The following is an 18,353-nucleotide window of genomic DNA, read 5'->3' as shown; positions in this document are numbered from 1 at the left end:
TGGTCCCCAAACGCAATATCCACCTCACCCATAACCCTCCAACTGACGGGTTCCCAATGTGACACCAGAGATCCCCGTTGTGATGTGAGTCAAGGCAACCCTCCCCAACTGTGCCTCGCCATCCCTCTTCCTACCCCTATCCTCCTCCATTCCCACACATCCCCCAACAATCCCTCACCCTCCTCTTCACCCTCCCTCTTCTCTCCCCTCTCAACTTCCTCTCCTCCACTCCCTCCCTCACCTCTCCCTGTCTCCTTTCCCCTACCCTCAGTCACTCCCTCCCTCCATCCATAACCCCTCTCCCCTCCCTACCCCCCTCCTCTCCTTCTATCTCCGTGCTCCCCCACTCCTCACTTCTCCCCTATCCCACTCCCCCACTAAAGACAATGTTTAAATAACATTTCTCCTCCCCTCCCCCACCCTCTCCCTCTCCTTACAACAATGTAACAAATCTCTCATTGCACTGGGTGGAATACTGTTGACGGACAGTTTATGTAAATTAAATCCCATTGTGACATCATAGATGCTAACTGCCACTGCAACTTGAACTGATTTTTCTCAAACTGGATTTTGTAAAGTTCAAAATGTGAATAATTTGTAAAATATACCATCAATCTGAAATAAACTTGATACACCACAATTGTGAGTAAGGTGGTCCAAAAATTGTAGCACTATTGTGTACCGTTTTGGCGTAATTTCAGGAGCAGTCAGACACACAGATGTAGAAACGAACAAGATGAGAGTTTTAGTAATATATAGATAAACTGGAATGGAGAAAGCCAGGATGGGGTCACTGAAAAAAATGTTTCTATAATCAGAATCTTATCAATCATTTAGCCATCTCTGCAAAATAACTTTCCAATTAAGCCCCAAACACAACATCTTCCCTCCATAACCCTGGAGGGTTTGCTTCCCTCCTAATTCAATCGACACTTTAGCAGATGGCATCACTGCACCAACTTCTATGGATGTCACATAATAAGCATACAGATTTTTTTTGAGTTTTTTAAATTATTTTCTTTATTATTTGTTTTGTTTTTAAATCAAAAATATTTATTCAAATATTAAAATAATATATACAGTACAGCAAAAAAACAAAACAGAACCCACCATCATAATGCACGACAAACGATAAAACTATTATAAGACTATCTTACACTCCTTGTCAAGGATGCATTCAAACCCCCGCGGTGCCCAACAATCCCGGAAATCCCCCAGGGCGCCCGTGGATTGTAGCACCCGGGCAAGGACGTAGCCCAGTAAGCGTACTGTTGGGCTGCATCGCTGCTTGTTTTGGGAACAGTCCTGCCCAAGACCACAAGAAATTGTAGAGTTGTGACGAGAGTTGTGACGTAGATCAGACTACTCACCATCGAGTACATCTACACCTGACGCTGCCTTGAGAAAGTAGTCAACATAATCAATACATTTTCCCTGCTCTCTTTGGGCAGAAGATACTAAGGCCTGACAGTGCATACCACCACTTGGAAACAACTGCTTCACCTCTGTTATCAAATTTCCATAAGCTAGGGTCCATTCCTGATTTCCAACCTACCTCAATGTGGACATTGGACTTTTACTCTGGAACTGTTATGCTACTATGCTAATAAACTATATTCCGCACTCTGATATATTTCTCTTTGCTCTACCTGTTGTACTTACTTTTGGCTTGACTGCATTCATGTATGGTATTAGCTGATTTGATTGAATAGCATGCCAACAAACGCTTTTTACTGGTTTCGGTACACGTGACAATAATAAACCTAAATATGAAGATTACTTCTCTTTAATTCAAGTCCAGTTTCATTTCATAAGTTGCTTTGAAATCTCTTATCTTCACATTTTCAGGTTCCCAAAAACGAATTCAGAAAATTAATACGTTTTTGCATGTGAATATTTATTTTTTCTCTCCAGCTCTTTTACTAATTTTTGCAAGGCAACATTTTACTCTCTTCTTATTCTCTCGCCTACGCCCAACGAGAGCGAAAAATGAAGCTAAATTCCAAACCTATTAAACGTGGACCAGCAACGTTTAAGGATAGACATCATAAAAGTACTGTTGTTTTTTTTAATTAATACTTAGCAAAACTAAAATTAAAACATGTTCTCACCAGATACTGGTTCAGCCCTTTTATTATTTACTGCAAATCATCTGTATTGAAAGAGCACTTTCAAGGAAAAATGTACACATTTAATTCCCGAGGGTGAATGGGTCTGCCTCTAGCTGCAATTAGTCCTAGACACCAAGACGAGCACTTTGACCAGTCCCAGCATCAGCACTTAGCTTCACTGTTATATATTTGCTCTGGGATTAATGCCAAATTGTGCTCATTTTAGTAGCATCTATTTTGGAAACAGACCAGTTTGATTTTTGTTGGTTTGAATATTTGTGGATGGTTTTCCTCAGAGGGATCTATTTAAAACGAAAGAAAGAATCTGATGTGGTTGGTGGAGGAGGGCGTATGGTTTGAGGAATGCAAGACATATTACATAAAAAGCTTCCTTTCACTAAATTATCTTTCATCTTAAATTCTAGTCACATTCAAAATTAGAAATCTATTTACTGAAATAAGCATATATCATACGTGCTGCAAAGTAAAAAAAAAAGAAAAAGGTGGCAGTCAGATTTTTAGCATAAAAATTTTATAGTAGGGATATCATTGGAATGCTTCAAAATTCTCAACATTGATTAAAAAGTTAAAGTGTCAAGTGGTACGATACAGCGTCATTGAGGAATTGCAGCACAGCGGAAGGTACCATTTTTCGGAAGATATATAAAAACAAAGCCCCATTTGCACTTCCAGGAGGCTAAAGATCCAACTGCACTATTCAACCAAAACTGATGAACTAGTAATTTATGTCCTAGCCATTCATAGCAACTCACTGTGCTCAAACTGGGTGACATGTTCCCTACATTACAGCAACAAGAGTAGTTCCTTTCCTGTAAAGCAGCTCAGATGCCCTAGGTTATGAAAGGGACTTTATAAACTGAATTGTTACTTTTTTCAATTCATATTTAATGGCCTACTTAGAATTGCCTATTCACAAATGAATGCATAGTCAGTTTTGGATGAAGTTTAGAATTACTAATTTGAAGCAGAGAAGGTGTGGAATATCTGCATCAAATTATTATAATTTCTCTGAGGGGCATGAGTACTTTTCTATGCCCCTCAGAAATACTGCATGTGCGGCCAATCCAAACAATCCCTTATTCCTTTTTTTATTCAATTTTCAGAATTTGGGGAATTGCAGGCAAAAGCACCTTTTATTGCCCAGCCCTCAATGTCTCTTGAGAAGGTGGTTACAAATGAGAGACTTGAGAGTGTTTTTAAGAGTCATTGAGGAGGGCCCGAGTCACATACAGGTCAGACCTGACAGATTTACTCCCTTAAAGGACATTAGTGAACCACATGGATTTTTATGACAATCCAGTAGTTCTGTGGTCATAATTACCAAGACTGGTTATTGTTGCAAAGTTCAGTTTATGCACTGAATTTAAATCCACAGCTGTTGTGGTGAGATTTGAAGTTGGCTCTCTGTACTGTTAGTCTAGGCCCCGGGATTGCAACAAGGGTAACTTAACCAAAGCATCATTTTGATACTTTCTGATCATTGCATCCATCCTGCAGCTGCTACTACGCTCTGTCCAGCCAGCATTGCTATGCTCAGTACTGGAAAGCTGTCTCAGGATGCCCATTTGACATCTGCAGCTTATCAAACAGATTCAAATAAGGCCCAGGCCTCAGCACAGCCATAACCTCTCTCCCTGGCAGTAGTTTTCAGTTTTAATAAAGGTTTAATTCAAAAAAGAAGATATTTGTGAAAATTAGAATAACAGAATTAAAATTAAAACATTGGCATAAAGCTGAAGACTGAATTCGTGGAAGAATTCTTCATTCTTACAATAAGTCCTGTGAACAGTTTGTGAGTGCCCTCTGCTGATTCATCTAAGACTTGCTTAACTGATGTAACTGAAACCTGAAGAGAAAGTTTCTGTGCATTAGCATGCGATACTTTCACTTCCTGCCATTTACTACCTGTATCATAAAAATATTTTCTATCCATAACAAGAACTATCAACTGAACTAAATAAAGCCAGTTGTGTGATAATTTATAATTCCTATCTTAAGAAACAACCTAATGATGGAATGAGTTGTCAGAGGAAGTGTACAATAACAATAATTAAAAAACATTTGGTGAGGTACATGTACAGGAAATGTTTATTTGTATAGAAAGTGCCATTGGTGGGGAATGGTATATTTTTATCATGTGTACAGTGAAAAACGTTATTTGCATCCGATATTGTCATGGTTAATGTGATTCATTTTAGTATGACTTTAGTGCCAACAATGATATAGACAGCATGCACCCCTTACAATTATCAATATGTTGCCATAAATAAAAAACAGCCCTGACAATAATTTTCTATCTGCCTCCATACTGAGCAAGCATATAACAGGTCAGTCCTCCTCGATTTATATTGGGAGACCAGACACATGGGAACTTCATGCCAAGCGGCATGAACATTGACTTCTCCATTTTCTAGTAGCCCTTGCTGTCTCCTCCCCTGCTCAGCTCTCCCTCAGCCCTCTGGCTCCTCCTCTTCCTTTCTCCACCCCCCCCCCCCCTCACTCCCCCCACCCTACATCAGTCTGAAAAGGGTTACGCCCAAAACGTTGCCTATTTTCTTTGCTCCATAGATGCTGCTGCACCCGCTGAGTTTCTCCAGCACATTTGTCTACATGGGAACTTCACCTCTTTGTTCTCACCATTACATCATTTAACCTAACATAAATATTTATAAGTGTTGCGGCAGAAATCACTGGATGGAGAAATTATCAATCCATTTTATCGGCCAAATAGTAGTATTCATAAAATGAAAAGGATATATTGGTTGAACATAAGTGACTAAAATTTTAACATCTATGAATGGTGCTCAAAGTGGGAGGAGGAAACAGATTAGTTTTAAAGTGCTTTGAACTCTTACTGTCATTAAACACATTAATTTTATATTAAGGTAAAACAATTATTGACGAGTTGCTCAGAGAGCATAAAAAACTAAGAATATAATCCTTGACACCAGAGTTAAACCCACAGCAATTATTCAGAAAAATATGAAAACTGAATGATTTGTAAAAGTCTTCGTATTATTTCACTTTCCAGACATTATTTATTGCTTGAACTGGGAGTTTATAATTTTTGGCGTACATGATGAAGAGGAGCAATTGGATAGCACTAGGTTAGAACATAAATAAAAACATAAAATATTGGAAATCTTGTAAGGTCAGGCAGCACCTGTGGAGATAGAAACAGGGTTAAAGTTTTAGGTCCATTTCTAATTAAAAATCATAAAACTGAAATGTTAAAAATAGAAACAAGGAACTGCAGATGCTAGTTTACAAAAAAAGACACAAAGTGTTGGAGTAACTCAGCGGGTCACGCAGCATCTCTGGAGATCATGGATAAGTAACGTTTCAGGTTGGGACCCTTCCCCAGATAGAACTGAAATATTAATTTTGTTTCACTCCCCACAGATGCTGCCTGACCTACTGGTTACTGCTTTTATTTCAGATTTTCCGCAACTGCAGCCATTTACTTTTTAAATTAGGACTTTTTTTTTGCCATTGGTTCAAGTGCTGCCATATGGTTTACATCAAAATCTCTCTTCTTTGCTAATTGTAAAGAACAATTCAACATGAATTTGAACAAGTTGCAGTTATTTGTATGCTGGTATTGGACCAGTGCCCTTTATTCAAATACTGTAGAAGTCTGTCTCACAGAAATCACACAGGTATATCTGGTCTCTTCCTGAGGGGTAGGGTGAACATATATGTCAGGAGCAAGTAGAAGTTTGTCTTTTGCCTTTGTTTTGTGTTGATACTGAATTCCAGAGTGGATGAAATAAAATGTCTTCAAGCAAATACATTGTACTTTACTTTTAGAAAATATTAATAGACTAGCTTGTTTCATTATCAACACTCTTAGTTGTGTCTCTGGGATATGTCAGCATGCCAGACTAGTATTGAAAGGCCTAGGCTATTAATCTGGTGTCAAGACTTCAGATACTGAGCGATTTAAATTCAAGAAATTAAATAAATATGAAATATAAAGCTATTTTAAGTAATAGGACCATGAAACTATATACAGTATTGCTGCAAAAATACTGATGTTCTCCAGGGAAAATAAACAGCTTTGCTTACCAGCACTGGTTTATTTAATATCCTAATTCGGTAGAAATGTGATTAATGCTTCACTATCTGCTTAACTGTCTTAGCAAACAAACCCAACTCGGGGTCAATGAACAAATTGCAATGAATGCCGACTTTGCCAGCTTCACCCACATCCAGCGAACAAATAAACAAAAGGTTCTCTCTCAAGTTTCTCCAAATGTATTGGCCTTGGAGAGTAATTAGGAAAATATGCGTGTGAATTCCAATGTGGGACTAAACTATGCCCAATGCTTTGTTTGCAGTCTGCACCCCATTTTTGAATTATCAGCTAATTACTAAGATTACAATACTCAGCCTGCTGTAAACAAGCAGTTGAGTTTCAAGATTTAAATGCCAATTTTCAAGATTAAAAAATATCAGACTGCTTGAAGCACTACACTCCCATCATTTATCCGCCAACAATGTCTAACTAGGCAAGTCTCGCATCTAGTACTCCTGTTCACCACAGCCTCCACTCACCTTTTACAGTCTATACACACCGCCGATCATTCAGTCATAGCAGCCATGTCACTTAAACATATTGCTTGACAATGATACAATGACCCAGTCTGAAGAAAGGTCTCGATCCGAAACATCACCCATTCCTTTTATCCAGAGATGCTGCCTGTCCCGCTCAGTTACTCCAGCATTTTGTGTCTGTCTTTGGTGCAGACTTGCATCTGCAATTCCTTCCTACACGATGCAATGATACCATTCCCTTTCTCTTTCAAAACAAGGTGCTACAGAGAAACAACAACAGCATTGTCCCCTGCTCGCACCACAAGCAGGAGCCAGTAAGCTCAATCATTGGTGCTGTAGCAAGTGGCCAAAATACAACTATAAAATACAATAATATCCTCATCCTTACTCACTCCCCTGTCCTCCTACAACCTCTTGCAAATTAGTTGCAGGTGGTGTAAGTATGCAAGTATAAAGTTTACTTATCACACAGTAAAGTTTAAATTGGTTCCACACATGGTAAGACCTTGAAGATCCTTTCCACACCACTCTGTATAGGCCTTTCATTATTCAGTAGGTTTCAATGAGATCATAGAAACATAGAAAATAGGTGCAGGAGTAGGCCATTCGGCCCTTCGAGCCTGCACCGCCATTCAATATGATCATGGCTGATCATCCAACTAGGTATCCTGTACCTGCCTTCTCTCCATACCCCCTGATCCCTTTAGCCACAAGGGCCACATCTAACTCCCTCTTAAATATAGCTAATGAACTGGCCTCAACTACCTTCTGTGGCAGAGAATTCCAGAGATTCACCACTCTCTGTGTGAAAAATGTTTTTCTTATCTCGGTCCTAAAAGATTCCCCCCTTATCCTTAAACTGTGACCCTTTGTTCTGGACTTCCCCAACATCGGGTAGCCTGTCCAATCCCTTAAAAATTTTGTAAGTTTCTATAAGATCCCCCCTCAATCTTCTAAAGATCCCCCCTTATCCTTCTAAACTGCAGTGAGCACAGGCCCAGAGCTTTTAAACACTCCTTTCTTTTGCCTCACTCTCGATTTAAACAGTGGAGTGACATTTTCAATTTTCCAGTCCTGTGGAATTCCTGATTCTAGTGATTATTGAAAGATCACTACTAATTCCTCCACAATCTCTACAGCTACCTCTTTCAGAATGCTAGGGCGTACTCAGGACCATGTGACATCCACCTTTAGACGTAGTTTTAATTAAAAGCAACTGCAAAAATCTGCATGTAACAAAAAAGGTTTTAATCGATTCTGGACAATATTTACCTTTAATCATAATAATAATAATAACTTTATTTATAGAGCACTTTAAAAACAACCACTGTTGCCACAAAGTGCTGTACATGACTAATAATTTTGTTAAAGAGGTTTAATTTACATCTTTTACCAAAAAGGATTTGCATAAATATTCAGAAATTCTCCAACGACATTAATGATGTCATTTGAACATCAAGCATCAGAACATCTTTTTTCTATAAATGAGGTACAGGTTTTATCTATTTGCCAAATTATAAGTTTCTGCTGTTGTCAGCCATGTTGCACGATGTTCGAAGAGAAATTCTGAAAAAAGCTGTTAACTGGAGTATCATTTAAAATTACAAGCGCAAAAATTGCACGTCGAGAAACAGAAACTTACCAGAATTGGACACTTCAGGCTCACATATCAGTTTGTCTCTTTCGATATGTATCATTGTCTATTGTTAATCTGGTAAGTCTCGCTCCATAGTAATCTATGATGTAATTCGAGCCATCTGCAGGGCCAACAATCTAGGGAGATTATTTTAAAAAACAAATCCGTCAGTTCCATTAACTTCGTATTACTTACAAAAAAAGCATTTGGAAAGATGACATGTTGGGCTCATGCTGTTTTTAATTAAAACTAGCTTTAATATTTATGCAGTGATCCATTTTTCAGCAGATACTTGCTTTATCCATAAAAACGTTTGATAATGGTGGCACTCTTCTTTAGTAGGTACTTCAAATTCTCAAATTATTATAATGCAGAAAAAAATTAGTAAAAAGCATAAAGCTAACTGCAGTGAAAGAAGCCATTTATCTATTGCACGGTCACTTAACGCGGAGGTACTTTGGAACTCTTTCCTACAGAGTGTGGTTAATCTCTATTGCAGATGGTTGTGGAGGCGAGATCATTGGGGAGTATTTAAAGAGAAAATTGTTTGTTTTTTTTAAAGATCAGAGAATTGACCGTTATAGGGAAATGGCATTGACGAGGAGGTGAGGCCTGGGGCAGATCAACACGATCATATTGGACGGCATGACAGGCTTGAGGGGTTAACTTGCCTATTCCTATTCTTTTTTTAGTTTAGAGATACAGCGTGGAAACAGGCCCTTCGGCCCACCGAGTCCACGCTGACCAGCATCCCCACACATTAACACCATCCTACATGCACGAGTGACAATTTACAATTATACCAAGCCAATTAACCTACAAACCAGTACGTCTTTGGAGTGTGGGAGGAAACCAGAGATCCCGGAGAAAACTGATGCAGGCCACAGGGAGAATGTACAAACTCTGTATAGACAGCACCCGTAGTCAGGGCCGAGCCCGGGTCTCTGGCGCTGTAAGGGAGCAACTCTACCGCTGCGCCACCATGCCCCTCGATTTCCTTTCATTTTGTGCAGTTGAAATGCAGTTATCTACCTCAAACCCGCATCCTGGGTCAATGAAATTCATCGGATTGCTATATGTTTTACCCTCCTGTACAACCTAAGTTTGTCAGTGACATTTTCATGTTTCAAAGGTCCTTTTTATAGATGTGCACTCTTTAATAATATTCCATATTCTTTTGCAATTATTTATTTAATTTCCCTTGAAATAGTTATAGAGGCACGCTCTCAATTCCGGCGCTGTGAAACGGCTGCGGCTCGCCTGCAGTCTGTCTGTTTTTACTTTTTTGTGTTGTTTTTTTTGTCTTGTTCAGTTAAACTTTTGGTTATTAGGTTGTGTTATGTGTGTGTGTGTGTGGGGGGGGGTGGGGGTGAAACAGGGCTTTCTGTCTCTCCCTTCGGGGGAATGCGACTTTCTTGTCGTATCCCCCTTCTCTTCCCCCCGTCTGAGCTGAGGCCTAATGGCGGAGCTGGCGGCCTCCAACCTGCGACCGACTTCGAGGATCCGGAAGTAGAGCCAGCCAGGACTTACCAACGCGAGGCTGGCCGTCTTCGAGCTGCGGCGGCGTTCGGGCAGCGGCACGACTCGGCGCTCCGGTGAGGGTGGACGGCGCGGGGCTGAGACACTCCTGTGAGGGCGGACCGGCTCCCGGCTGGAAGGCGCTCCCGTGAGGGCGGCCCGGTGCGGGGCTGAGAGACGCTGCTCCGGTGGGTGGCCCGGCGCGGACCTGAGACGCTCCCGTGGGGGGGGCGGGCCCGGTGCGGGGCATCGTCGGGAGCTCCGGTGTCACAGGTTGATGCCTGTTTCCGGAGCTCCCGGGGCAACCGCTGCGCCCGCTGGATGACATCGTCGGCAGCTCGCACCCCACAGGTTGATGCCTGCGGAGCTCCCATGCAACCTGCGTCCGCTGGACTGGAGGGCGCAGCAGCTTCGACCACCCCCGGGAAGAGACTTGAACCCTAAGGGGTTTTGCCTCAGTCACAGTGAGGAGGTGCTTGGTGAACTCACTGTGGTGGATGTTAATTTGTGTTTATTGTGTGTTGTTTATTATTACATGTAAGGCTGCAGGTAACTACATTTTGTTCAGACCGAAAGGTCTGAATGACAAATAAAGGATTCAATTCAATTCAATTCAATAACTGCAGAAATTGTTTCAGACGTGAATAACTCAAATTTAGCACATCTAACTACAATCTCGTTCACATCCTCAAATTTAAAAAAAAATTGTTATTAAAATGCACATGGAAGCTTTCTCTCCAGTCAACTTTATTAATAAATGTGTTCTGCTATTCAATTGTCAAATGATTAAATTTGCATACCAATTTATAGTTGAAATACTGAAAAGTAGATCAATATTATCTTAACTACCATCAACATCAACCTTATTTTGGTGCATGCAGGAATAGACTGCCTCAGATTGTACTAATTTACTGCACTTAGTATTTAAGTGCAAAATATCACTGCTCTTTTTTAGTATTTCTTCTTACTGTCTTCAATTTTGTTTTTACAGATTAATGTTTCTGTATAAGTAATGCGCTATCCTCCACTCCATTAAAGGTTTTGCTATTTGATACATTTTCAGTCTTTGTCCTGAAAATGCAGATTCAAATTCATGACATTTATTACACGTAGCTCTCATACCTATCTGTCTCTAACCCATTTTATTGTGTAGCCTCTTACTTGGTTACACATCCACAATTGCAACATTATATTCTGCCAATGACAAAATGTGGTACTATATCCCTAAAAAGTGGAATTTTGATTTATGTTTTGAAATATTTCTTTATCTGGCTATATTACCCATAGCATCTGGTATTAGCTAGAGTGTGAAATTTTACAGCCATATGTAAACAACATAGAAAACATCTGGTGGTTCACCAAAATTCCTAAAGGCCAACCATAAAACCAGATCCTTACTTTTCATGTTTGTAATAACATTTATATTTGGATCATATACAGAAAAAAGGATACTTTGGAAGTTGAGTAACCAAATGTAGATTCCATTCTGAAATTGAATTGATCATGTTGAGCTGCTCAGATTAGTGCTGAGGGGGGAGGGGGGAATGAATGCAAGAGTTACTTGAATTTAGAGAAACCAATGTTCACACCACTGGGTTGCAAGCTGCCCAAGCAAAATATGAATTTGCTTGTGGCCTCACTCTGACAGTGGCTGTGACCTGAGACAGAAAGGTCAGTATGGGAATGGGAAGGGGTGTTTAAATGTTTGGCAACTGGGAGATCACGTGGGCCAAGGCAGACTGTAGGTGTTCAGCAAAACGAGCGCCATGTCTACACTTGGCCTCGCCGGGAGCACACAGTAGATGAGGTTGGAGGAGGTGCAAGAAATCCTCTGCCTCACCAGAAATGACTGTTATGTTCCCTGGATGAGATTGAGGGAGGAGGTGTAAGGACAGGTTTTGAATCTTCTGTGGTTGCAGGGGAAAGTCAGGGGAGGGAATGTTTGGATAGGAAGAGATGAGCGAAACAAACGGTTTCTGCGGAAAGCAGAAAGGGGGTGGAGATGGGAAGATGTGACTAGTGGTGGGAACCCATTGGAGATTATGAAAATGTCGGAGGATGATGTGTTGTATGCGACGGCTGATGGGGTGATGGGCTTCCCAATTTATGTAGATTTAAAATATTTTATTATTTATGACTAGTATTATATAAAGTTAAGGGCCTAATAATTAGCAATTGAATTAATTTTGCATTGCACAGCCCAGATCTTCTCTTGGTCTCAATGAACCAAGATAGTTCAGACTTTGGGGCACTATATATTAGCTTTAATTTTTAATATTATTATGACGGCACAGTAGCAGTGGTAGAGTTGCTGGTTTTCTGCGCCAGAGACCTGGATTCGATCCTGACTACGGGTGCTGTCTATACAGAGTTTGTACGTGTTCCCCGTGACCTGTGTGGGTTTTCTCCAATATCTTCGGTTTCCTCCCACACTCCAAAGACGTACAGGTTTGTAGGTTAATTGACTTGGTATAAATGTAAATTGTTCCCGATCTGTGTGAGATAGTGTTAATGTGTGGGGATCGCGGGTTGGTGCGAACCCGGTGGGCTGAAGGGCCTGTTTCCATGCTGTATCTCTAAACTACTGAAAAAGTAAACACAAGTACAACCATTCCCCAAATTATTTTTGTTTAATTATGCAAGATAGAGGATATGCATTTGATCTTGTATGACCATAATTTAGGTTGAAGTTGAATAGAAATCCCTGTTTATCCAATTTACACAATTTACTGCAAATCCACACGTTGAATTTAGCCATGCCTTAACAAGATGCTCTGCATAAACAATCTTTTTTAACAATTTAAATTACAAGTACAATGGCAGGGTACAAGCTGCTGGCCACCAACTCACCTGTACAGAGATGAAAACAAAGTCAATAAGACTGCCAATTCCACAAAATCCAACAGTACAGAATTTTAACAAACCTGGAGAGAAAACAAATTGACTTAGTAAATACTTGTGTTATGTACATCACAGATGAACGTGTACTTAGTTGGCTGAACATTGCCACAAAACGTCCAACACCCACAGTTTCCAACTAGATAGCTACCACTGCTTCATTATAAAAAGACATGAATACTTCCATTGTGGACACCAGTAAAAATATTTTTTCTATACCACAGCAAAAATAAATAAAGTACATTTAAGTTAAGTAGATAAAGATAACAGTTTTGGCATCATAGCTTCTATGCAATCGAATAGATTAAAAGGTAATTTATGAAACTAACTTGTACAGATTTGTGATCAAGCAGTAGTGAAATAAGCAGAAATGAAAACTACTAATCGTTGTGACAATCCAAATTGTTCCAAGATCATTAAGATATATCTGGCTAACCAGGGTGTTAGAACATTAAATAAAACAATAAAATATGTTGTACTTGGTCTGATTAACCACCTACATTGTAAATCATTCAATGCCATCAATTTGAAGATTATAAATTGCTGATCTAAGTCAAAAGTTAACTATCACACTTGGGTTTATGATCCAGGGAGGGTACGCTAATATTGGAGATGTCAGGAAAATAAAAAAAGAGGAATAATTCTCAGATTGCATGGGAGGGATTGTATATAACGATTTGGATTTTAAACTGGGCAGAATTACGAAGAAGCAAAAATATTGAATATATAGATAATAAGCAAGATTAAATTCAAATCTAGGCATGTTTGATTTCATTTAATGTTTAAGAAGGAACTGCAGATGCTGGAAAATCGAAGGTAGACAAAAATGCTGTAGAATCTCAGCATCAGTCTGAAGAAGGGTTTCGACCCGAAATGTTGCCTATTTCCTTCGCTCCATAGATGCTGCCTCGCCCGTTGAGTTTCTCCAGCATTTTTGTCTACCTTTGATTTAATTTAACATTCCTTTGATATGCCAGACAAGAAAGATCAGTTGGGTTGTCTGTCACCTTTTTAAGCAGCAATGATAAATACATTTCTGATGTCCCATGAGATGTCAAATACAGTGCATTCAGAAAGTATGCAAACCCCTTTACTTTTTCCACATTTTGTTACTTTACAGCCTTATTTTGGAATGTAATTACGGCGGCAGGCGCGGGCACACCGCGACGCCCTGTGTCTCCCTTTCAAGGGAGATGCTAAAAATGCATTTCGTTGTCTCTGTACTGTACACTGACAATGACAATTAATTGAATCATTTCATTTTTTTTTTTTATTATTTTAAAATTGATTAAATTATTTTTTTAAATCTTCAATCTACACACAATACCCCAGAATGATGAAGCGAAAACAGGTGTTTAGAAATTTCTGCAAAGTAATTACAAATAAATAAATTAAATATCACATTTACATAAGTAGTTAGACCCTTTGCTATGACACTCAAAATTGAGCTTGGGTTCATCCTGTTTCCATTGATTATCCTTGAAATGGTTCTCCAACTTGATTGGAGTCCACAAGTGGTAAATTAAATTGATTGGATATGATTTAGAAAGGTACACACCTGGCCATATAAGGTCCCACAGTTGACAGTGCATGTCAGAGCAAAAATCAAGCCATGGAATTTAAGGAATTGTCCATAGACCTCCGAGACAGGATTGTGTCGAGACAGATCTGGGGAAGGGTATAGAACAATTTCTGCAGCATTGCAGGTCCCGAAGAGCACAGTGGCCTCCGTCATTCTTAAATGGAAGAACTTTGGAACCACCAGGACTCTTCATATAGCTGCCGCCCTGCCAAACTGAGCAATCGGGGGAGAAGGGCCTTGGTCAGGGAGGTGACCAAGTACCCGATGGTCACTCTGATAGAGCTCCAGAGTTCCTTTGTGAAGATGGGAGAACCTTCCAGAAGCACATCTATATCTGCGGTACCACCAATCAGGCCTTTATGGAAGAGTGGCCAGACAGAAGCAACTCCTCAGTAAAAGGCACATGACAGCCCGCTTGGAGTTTCCCAAAAGGCACCTAAAGGTCTCACAGATCATGAGAAACAAGATTCTCTGGTCTTTTGAAACCAAGAATTAACTCTTTGGCCTGAATGCCAAGCGTTACGTCTGGAGGAAACCAGGCACCGCTCATCACCTGGCGAATGCCATACCTACGGTGAAGCATGGTGGTGGCAGCATCATGCTGTGGGGATGTTTATCAGCAGCAGGAACTGGGAGACCAGTCAGGATCGAGGGAAAGATGAAAGGAGTAAAGTACAGAGAGATCCTTGGTGAAAACCTGCTCCAGAGCATTCTGGACCTCAGACTGGGGCGGAGGTTCACCTTCCAACAGGACAACGACCCTAAGCACACAGCCAAGACATTGCTGGAGTGGCTTCGTGACAAGTCTGTGAATGTCCTTGAGTGACCCAGCCAGAGCCTGGACTTGAACCCGATCGAACAACTATAGAGGGACCTGAAAATAGCTGTGCATCGACGCTCCCCATCCAACCTGACAGAGCTTGAGAGGATCTGCAGAGAAGAATGGGAGAATTAACCAAATACAGGTGTGCCAAGCTTGTAGTCATACCCAAGAACACTTGATGCTGTAATTGCTGCCAAAGGTGCCTCAACAAAGGGTATGAATACTTATGTAAATGTGATATTTCAGTTATTTATTTTTAATTACTTTGCAAAAATTTCTCAACACCTGTTCTCACTTTTTTTAATATGGGGTATTGTGTGTAGATTGATGATATAGAAAAATGAATTGAATCATTTTTTGATTGAGGCTGTAACATAACAAAATGTGGAAAAAGTGAACGGGTCTGAATACTTTCTGAATGCACTGTATATTGTGAGTAGTTTATTTTGTACAAGTCAGCAAAGTAGTCTATACACATTTTGTGTTCTCTGTTTAAAAGCACAGCCAAATTTTCACTTGAGTGTGTGCTATCATAGCCAATATGGTAAGATTTGATGGGATGTTCACCCTAGAGATTTTGGATTCAATCCAAAAAAGAAGCATGCAAGGACCTGTCAAAGAATTATACATTTTACAACATGGAACCAATAGAGCTTTACTGAAATTATCTCCTTTTTTTCCAGAATAGCCAAATATTATCTTCATAACTATATTATCTTATTTCCCTAGGAACTCCACATAAAATGCCCCCCCCCTTCTCTCTTGCTCCATACCCTCTGATCAATTGGACCTTAGTGCAATAAGTTATTTCTATTCATACCTATAGCAATGTATCTCTTCTTCCCTTCTGAGTTGCAGTCCCTTCCCCGCTTTCATTTTAAATTACATTAGGAACATGATGCTCTTACTTCTGTTGTACTGTACACTAAGAACTCTCCCTCGTCCTATCACATGCCAGTACTTCTCTTGTATTGCATAGTTATCACCAATATACCTTTCATTTGCAGTCTGGGACTATTGGTTTTTCTAAAGCAAAATGGCAATCTTCCCTTTTTCTCCACCTGCTGTATTGCTGCTCACTGATTTTGTCCCTTTGAAGGTCCTCTGCATCGTCATCATTACCAATATCCTGACTTATCCTCATGCCATAATGAAAAATGGTATGCATTACAATGCATACAATTTGGAGACTTTGTAACTGTAATTAAAATTGTTCAGCTACTTCCTGTGTGGGACCTTATTGAGAGTCTGGAAAGTCTCAAAACAAATGTCCATTGGTTATCCTTCATCTACTCTACTAGATCCAACCCTAAAAAACTCTAACAGGTTAGTCAAATTTCTCTTTCATAAATCAAAGTTGACTTTGCTAAGTCATATTAATGCGAGTCTCTGTATATTTTTCGGGACACAAATTCTAAGCAAGGGGGTGAAAGATGATGTGGCAGTATTACTGGAATGCAAAGTTGATATTATTAGAGATAATGATATTAATAAATGGCAAAACAGACTCTGGGGACAAGCACCCACTGCCACTCCTAAATTAATGCGTATGCATTATTTTTTAAATGCCTTGACATTATATTTTTTAATACAGATTTTGGCATTTTTTCGACGACCAATGTTGAGCAAACAGATGAATAGTTTCCCATTTTCTTGATAATTTCTTGGTTAAATAGTGACTTTACAGTTGCTACCCTCATCTGCATGAACCATTCTCAAATCTACAACATGTTTGAACATAACCAGGGCATCCACTATCGCTATAATCACCTCTTTCAAAAATTTGGTAATACATTATCAGGTTCTTGGGATTTATTGGTGTTCCGACTAACTTCTCTAGTTCAGTTCAGTTTAGTTTGTCATGTGTACCGAGGTACAGTGAAAAGCTTTTAATTGTGTGCTAACCAGTCAGCAGAAAGACAATCCATGATTACAATCAATCCATGTACAGTGTACAGATACATGATAAGGGATTAACGTTTATTGTAAGGTAAAGACAGCAAAGTCCGGTCAAGGTTAGTCCGAGGGACATCAAAGATGTTTTTCTTTACCCATACTTTTTGCATTTATATTCCTCATTTACACTGGCTGTTTGGTTCTCTTTATTAAGTTTTTTGGGTTGTTTGCTCTGAAAGCAGACAAAATATTACTTTGATTTCACGTTTAAGAAAGAACTGCAGCGCTGGAAAAATCAAAGGTAGACAAAAATGCTGGAGAAACTCAGCGGGTGAGGCAACATCTATGGAGAGAAGGAATAGGCAACTTTTTGGGTCGAGACTCTTCTTCTGACTGATCTCACTGTACATTTTGCTGTACATTTGCCCATGCTAATCTTTCTACATACCCAGCAAATATCATACAACTTGTTTTGTGTTCTTTGCAACTTTAATCACTTTTTAATCACTTTGCAACTACATGCAACTTTCCAAGCAGCTGTCTACAGGTTTTCTGCATCCCATCTGAATGCAGAAATCATGACCTTTCTGGTTGTGCTTTGTGCTTTCCCAGTTATATTCCCTCCATGGAATTGCTACAGTTTCCAACAGTAAAGCAGAAGTTTGCAGTAATTCTCAATGGAGAAATCACATTTTGGTCAGACCAGATGTGGGATCCACAAGTCCAATGTCTGAAATGGCATTTTTTTTAACAAGGAATAAAGGGAAAATAAAGCAAGTTGGTTGGTTGAATATGTTTTACTATTTCAAAGTGCTTAGTAATGTTTTATGTTAAAAGCTGATTCCAATATGTTTTTTTCAATTGTTAATCTCATTTCAAATAACTTTTCTAAAAATGCTTTCAAATTTCAAGAATATTCAGAAACACGGATAACATTGAGAGGTGCCCATGAGCATCTGGCTTTGCTATCTATTGAGCATCCAAGGTAATTGTATGGATGCCATTTGCTCTGGGTCATCCACATGCCCCATTTACATCATCAAAGGCTCCTGCATTATGCAAGATCTCAAGTATTTAATTCGAGACCAGGTCAATACATGGGAAATAGGAGCATTTTTCGTTGGGCTGAACACCTATGCCATTCAGTCCACATTGACTCACACAATCTCCCGGTTGCTAAACACATTAACTCCCTCTCCCATTCCCATACTGACCTTTCTATCCTGGGCAAGAATCCACTGCAAGAGTGAGGCCCAATACAAATTGGAGGAACAGCACCTCATATTTCACGGGCAGCTTACAATCCAGCGA

At 39.7% G+C, this 18,353-nt stretch overlaps 1 protein-coding gene across 2 annotated transcripts in view; it reads right to left on the bottom strand.

Annotated features, from left to right (window-relative positions):
- Nucleotides 1–1,620: 1,620 nt before the first annotated feature.
- tm2d1 (TM2 domain containing 1) overlaps nt 1,621–18,353 on the bottom strand; it is a 42,051-nt gene continuing 25,318 nt past the window's right edge. For both annotated transcript variants that reach the window (XM_055641836.1, XM_055641835.1), the window contains exons 6-8: nt 12,694–12,767; nt 8,332–8,462; nt 1,621–5,295 (exon numbers count right to left, since the gene is read on the bottom strand). In XM_055641836.1, coding sequence (XP_055497811.1) covers nt 8,352–8,462; nt 12,694–12,767 — 185 coding nt within the window. In that variant the 3' untranslated portion in view covers nt 1,621–5,295; nt 8,332–8,351. The remainder of the gene's footprint in view (nt 5,296–8,331; nt 8,463–12,693; nt 12,768–18,353) is intronic.

Source organism: Leucoraja erinacea, chromosome 10 (assembly GCF_028641065.1).
Source record: "Leucoraja erinacea ecotype New England chromosome 10, Leri_hhj_1, whole genome shotgun sequence".
Taxonomy (NCBI): Eukaryota; Metazoa; Chordata; class Chondrichthyes; order Rajiformes; family Rajidae; genus Leucoraja; species Leucoraja erinaceus.
This window is presented reverse-complemented; position numbering and strand designations above follow the sequence as displayed.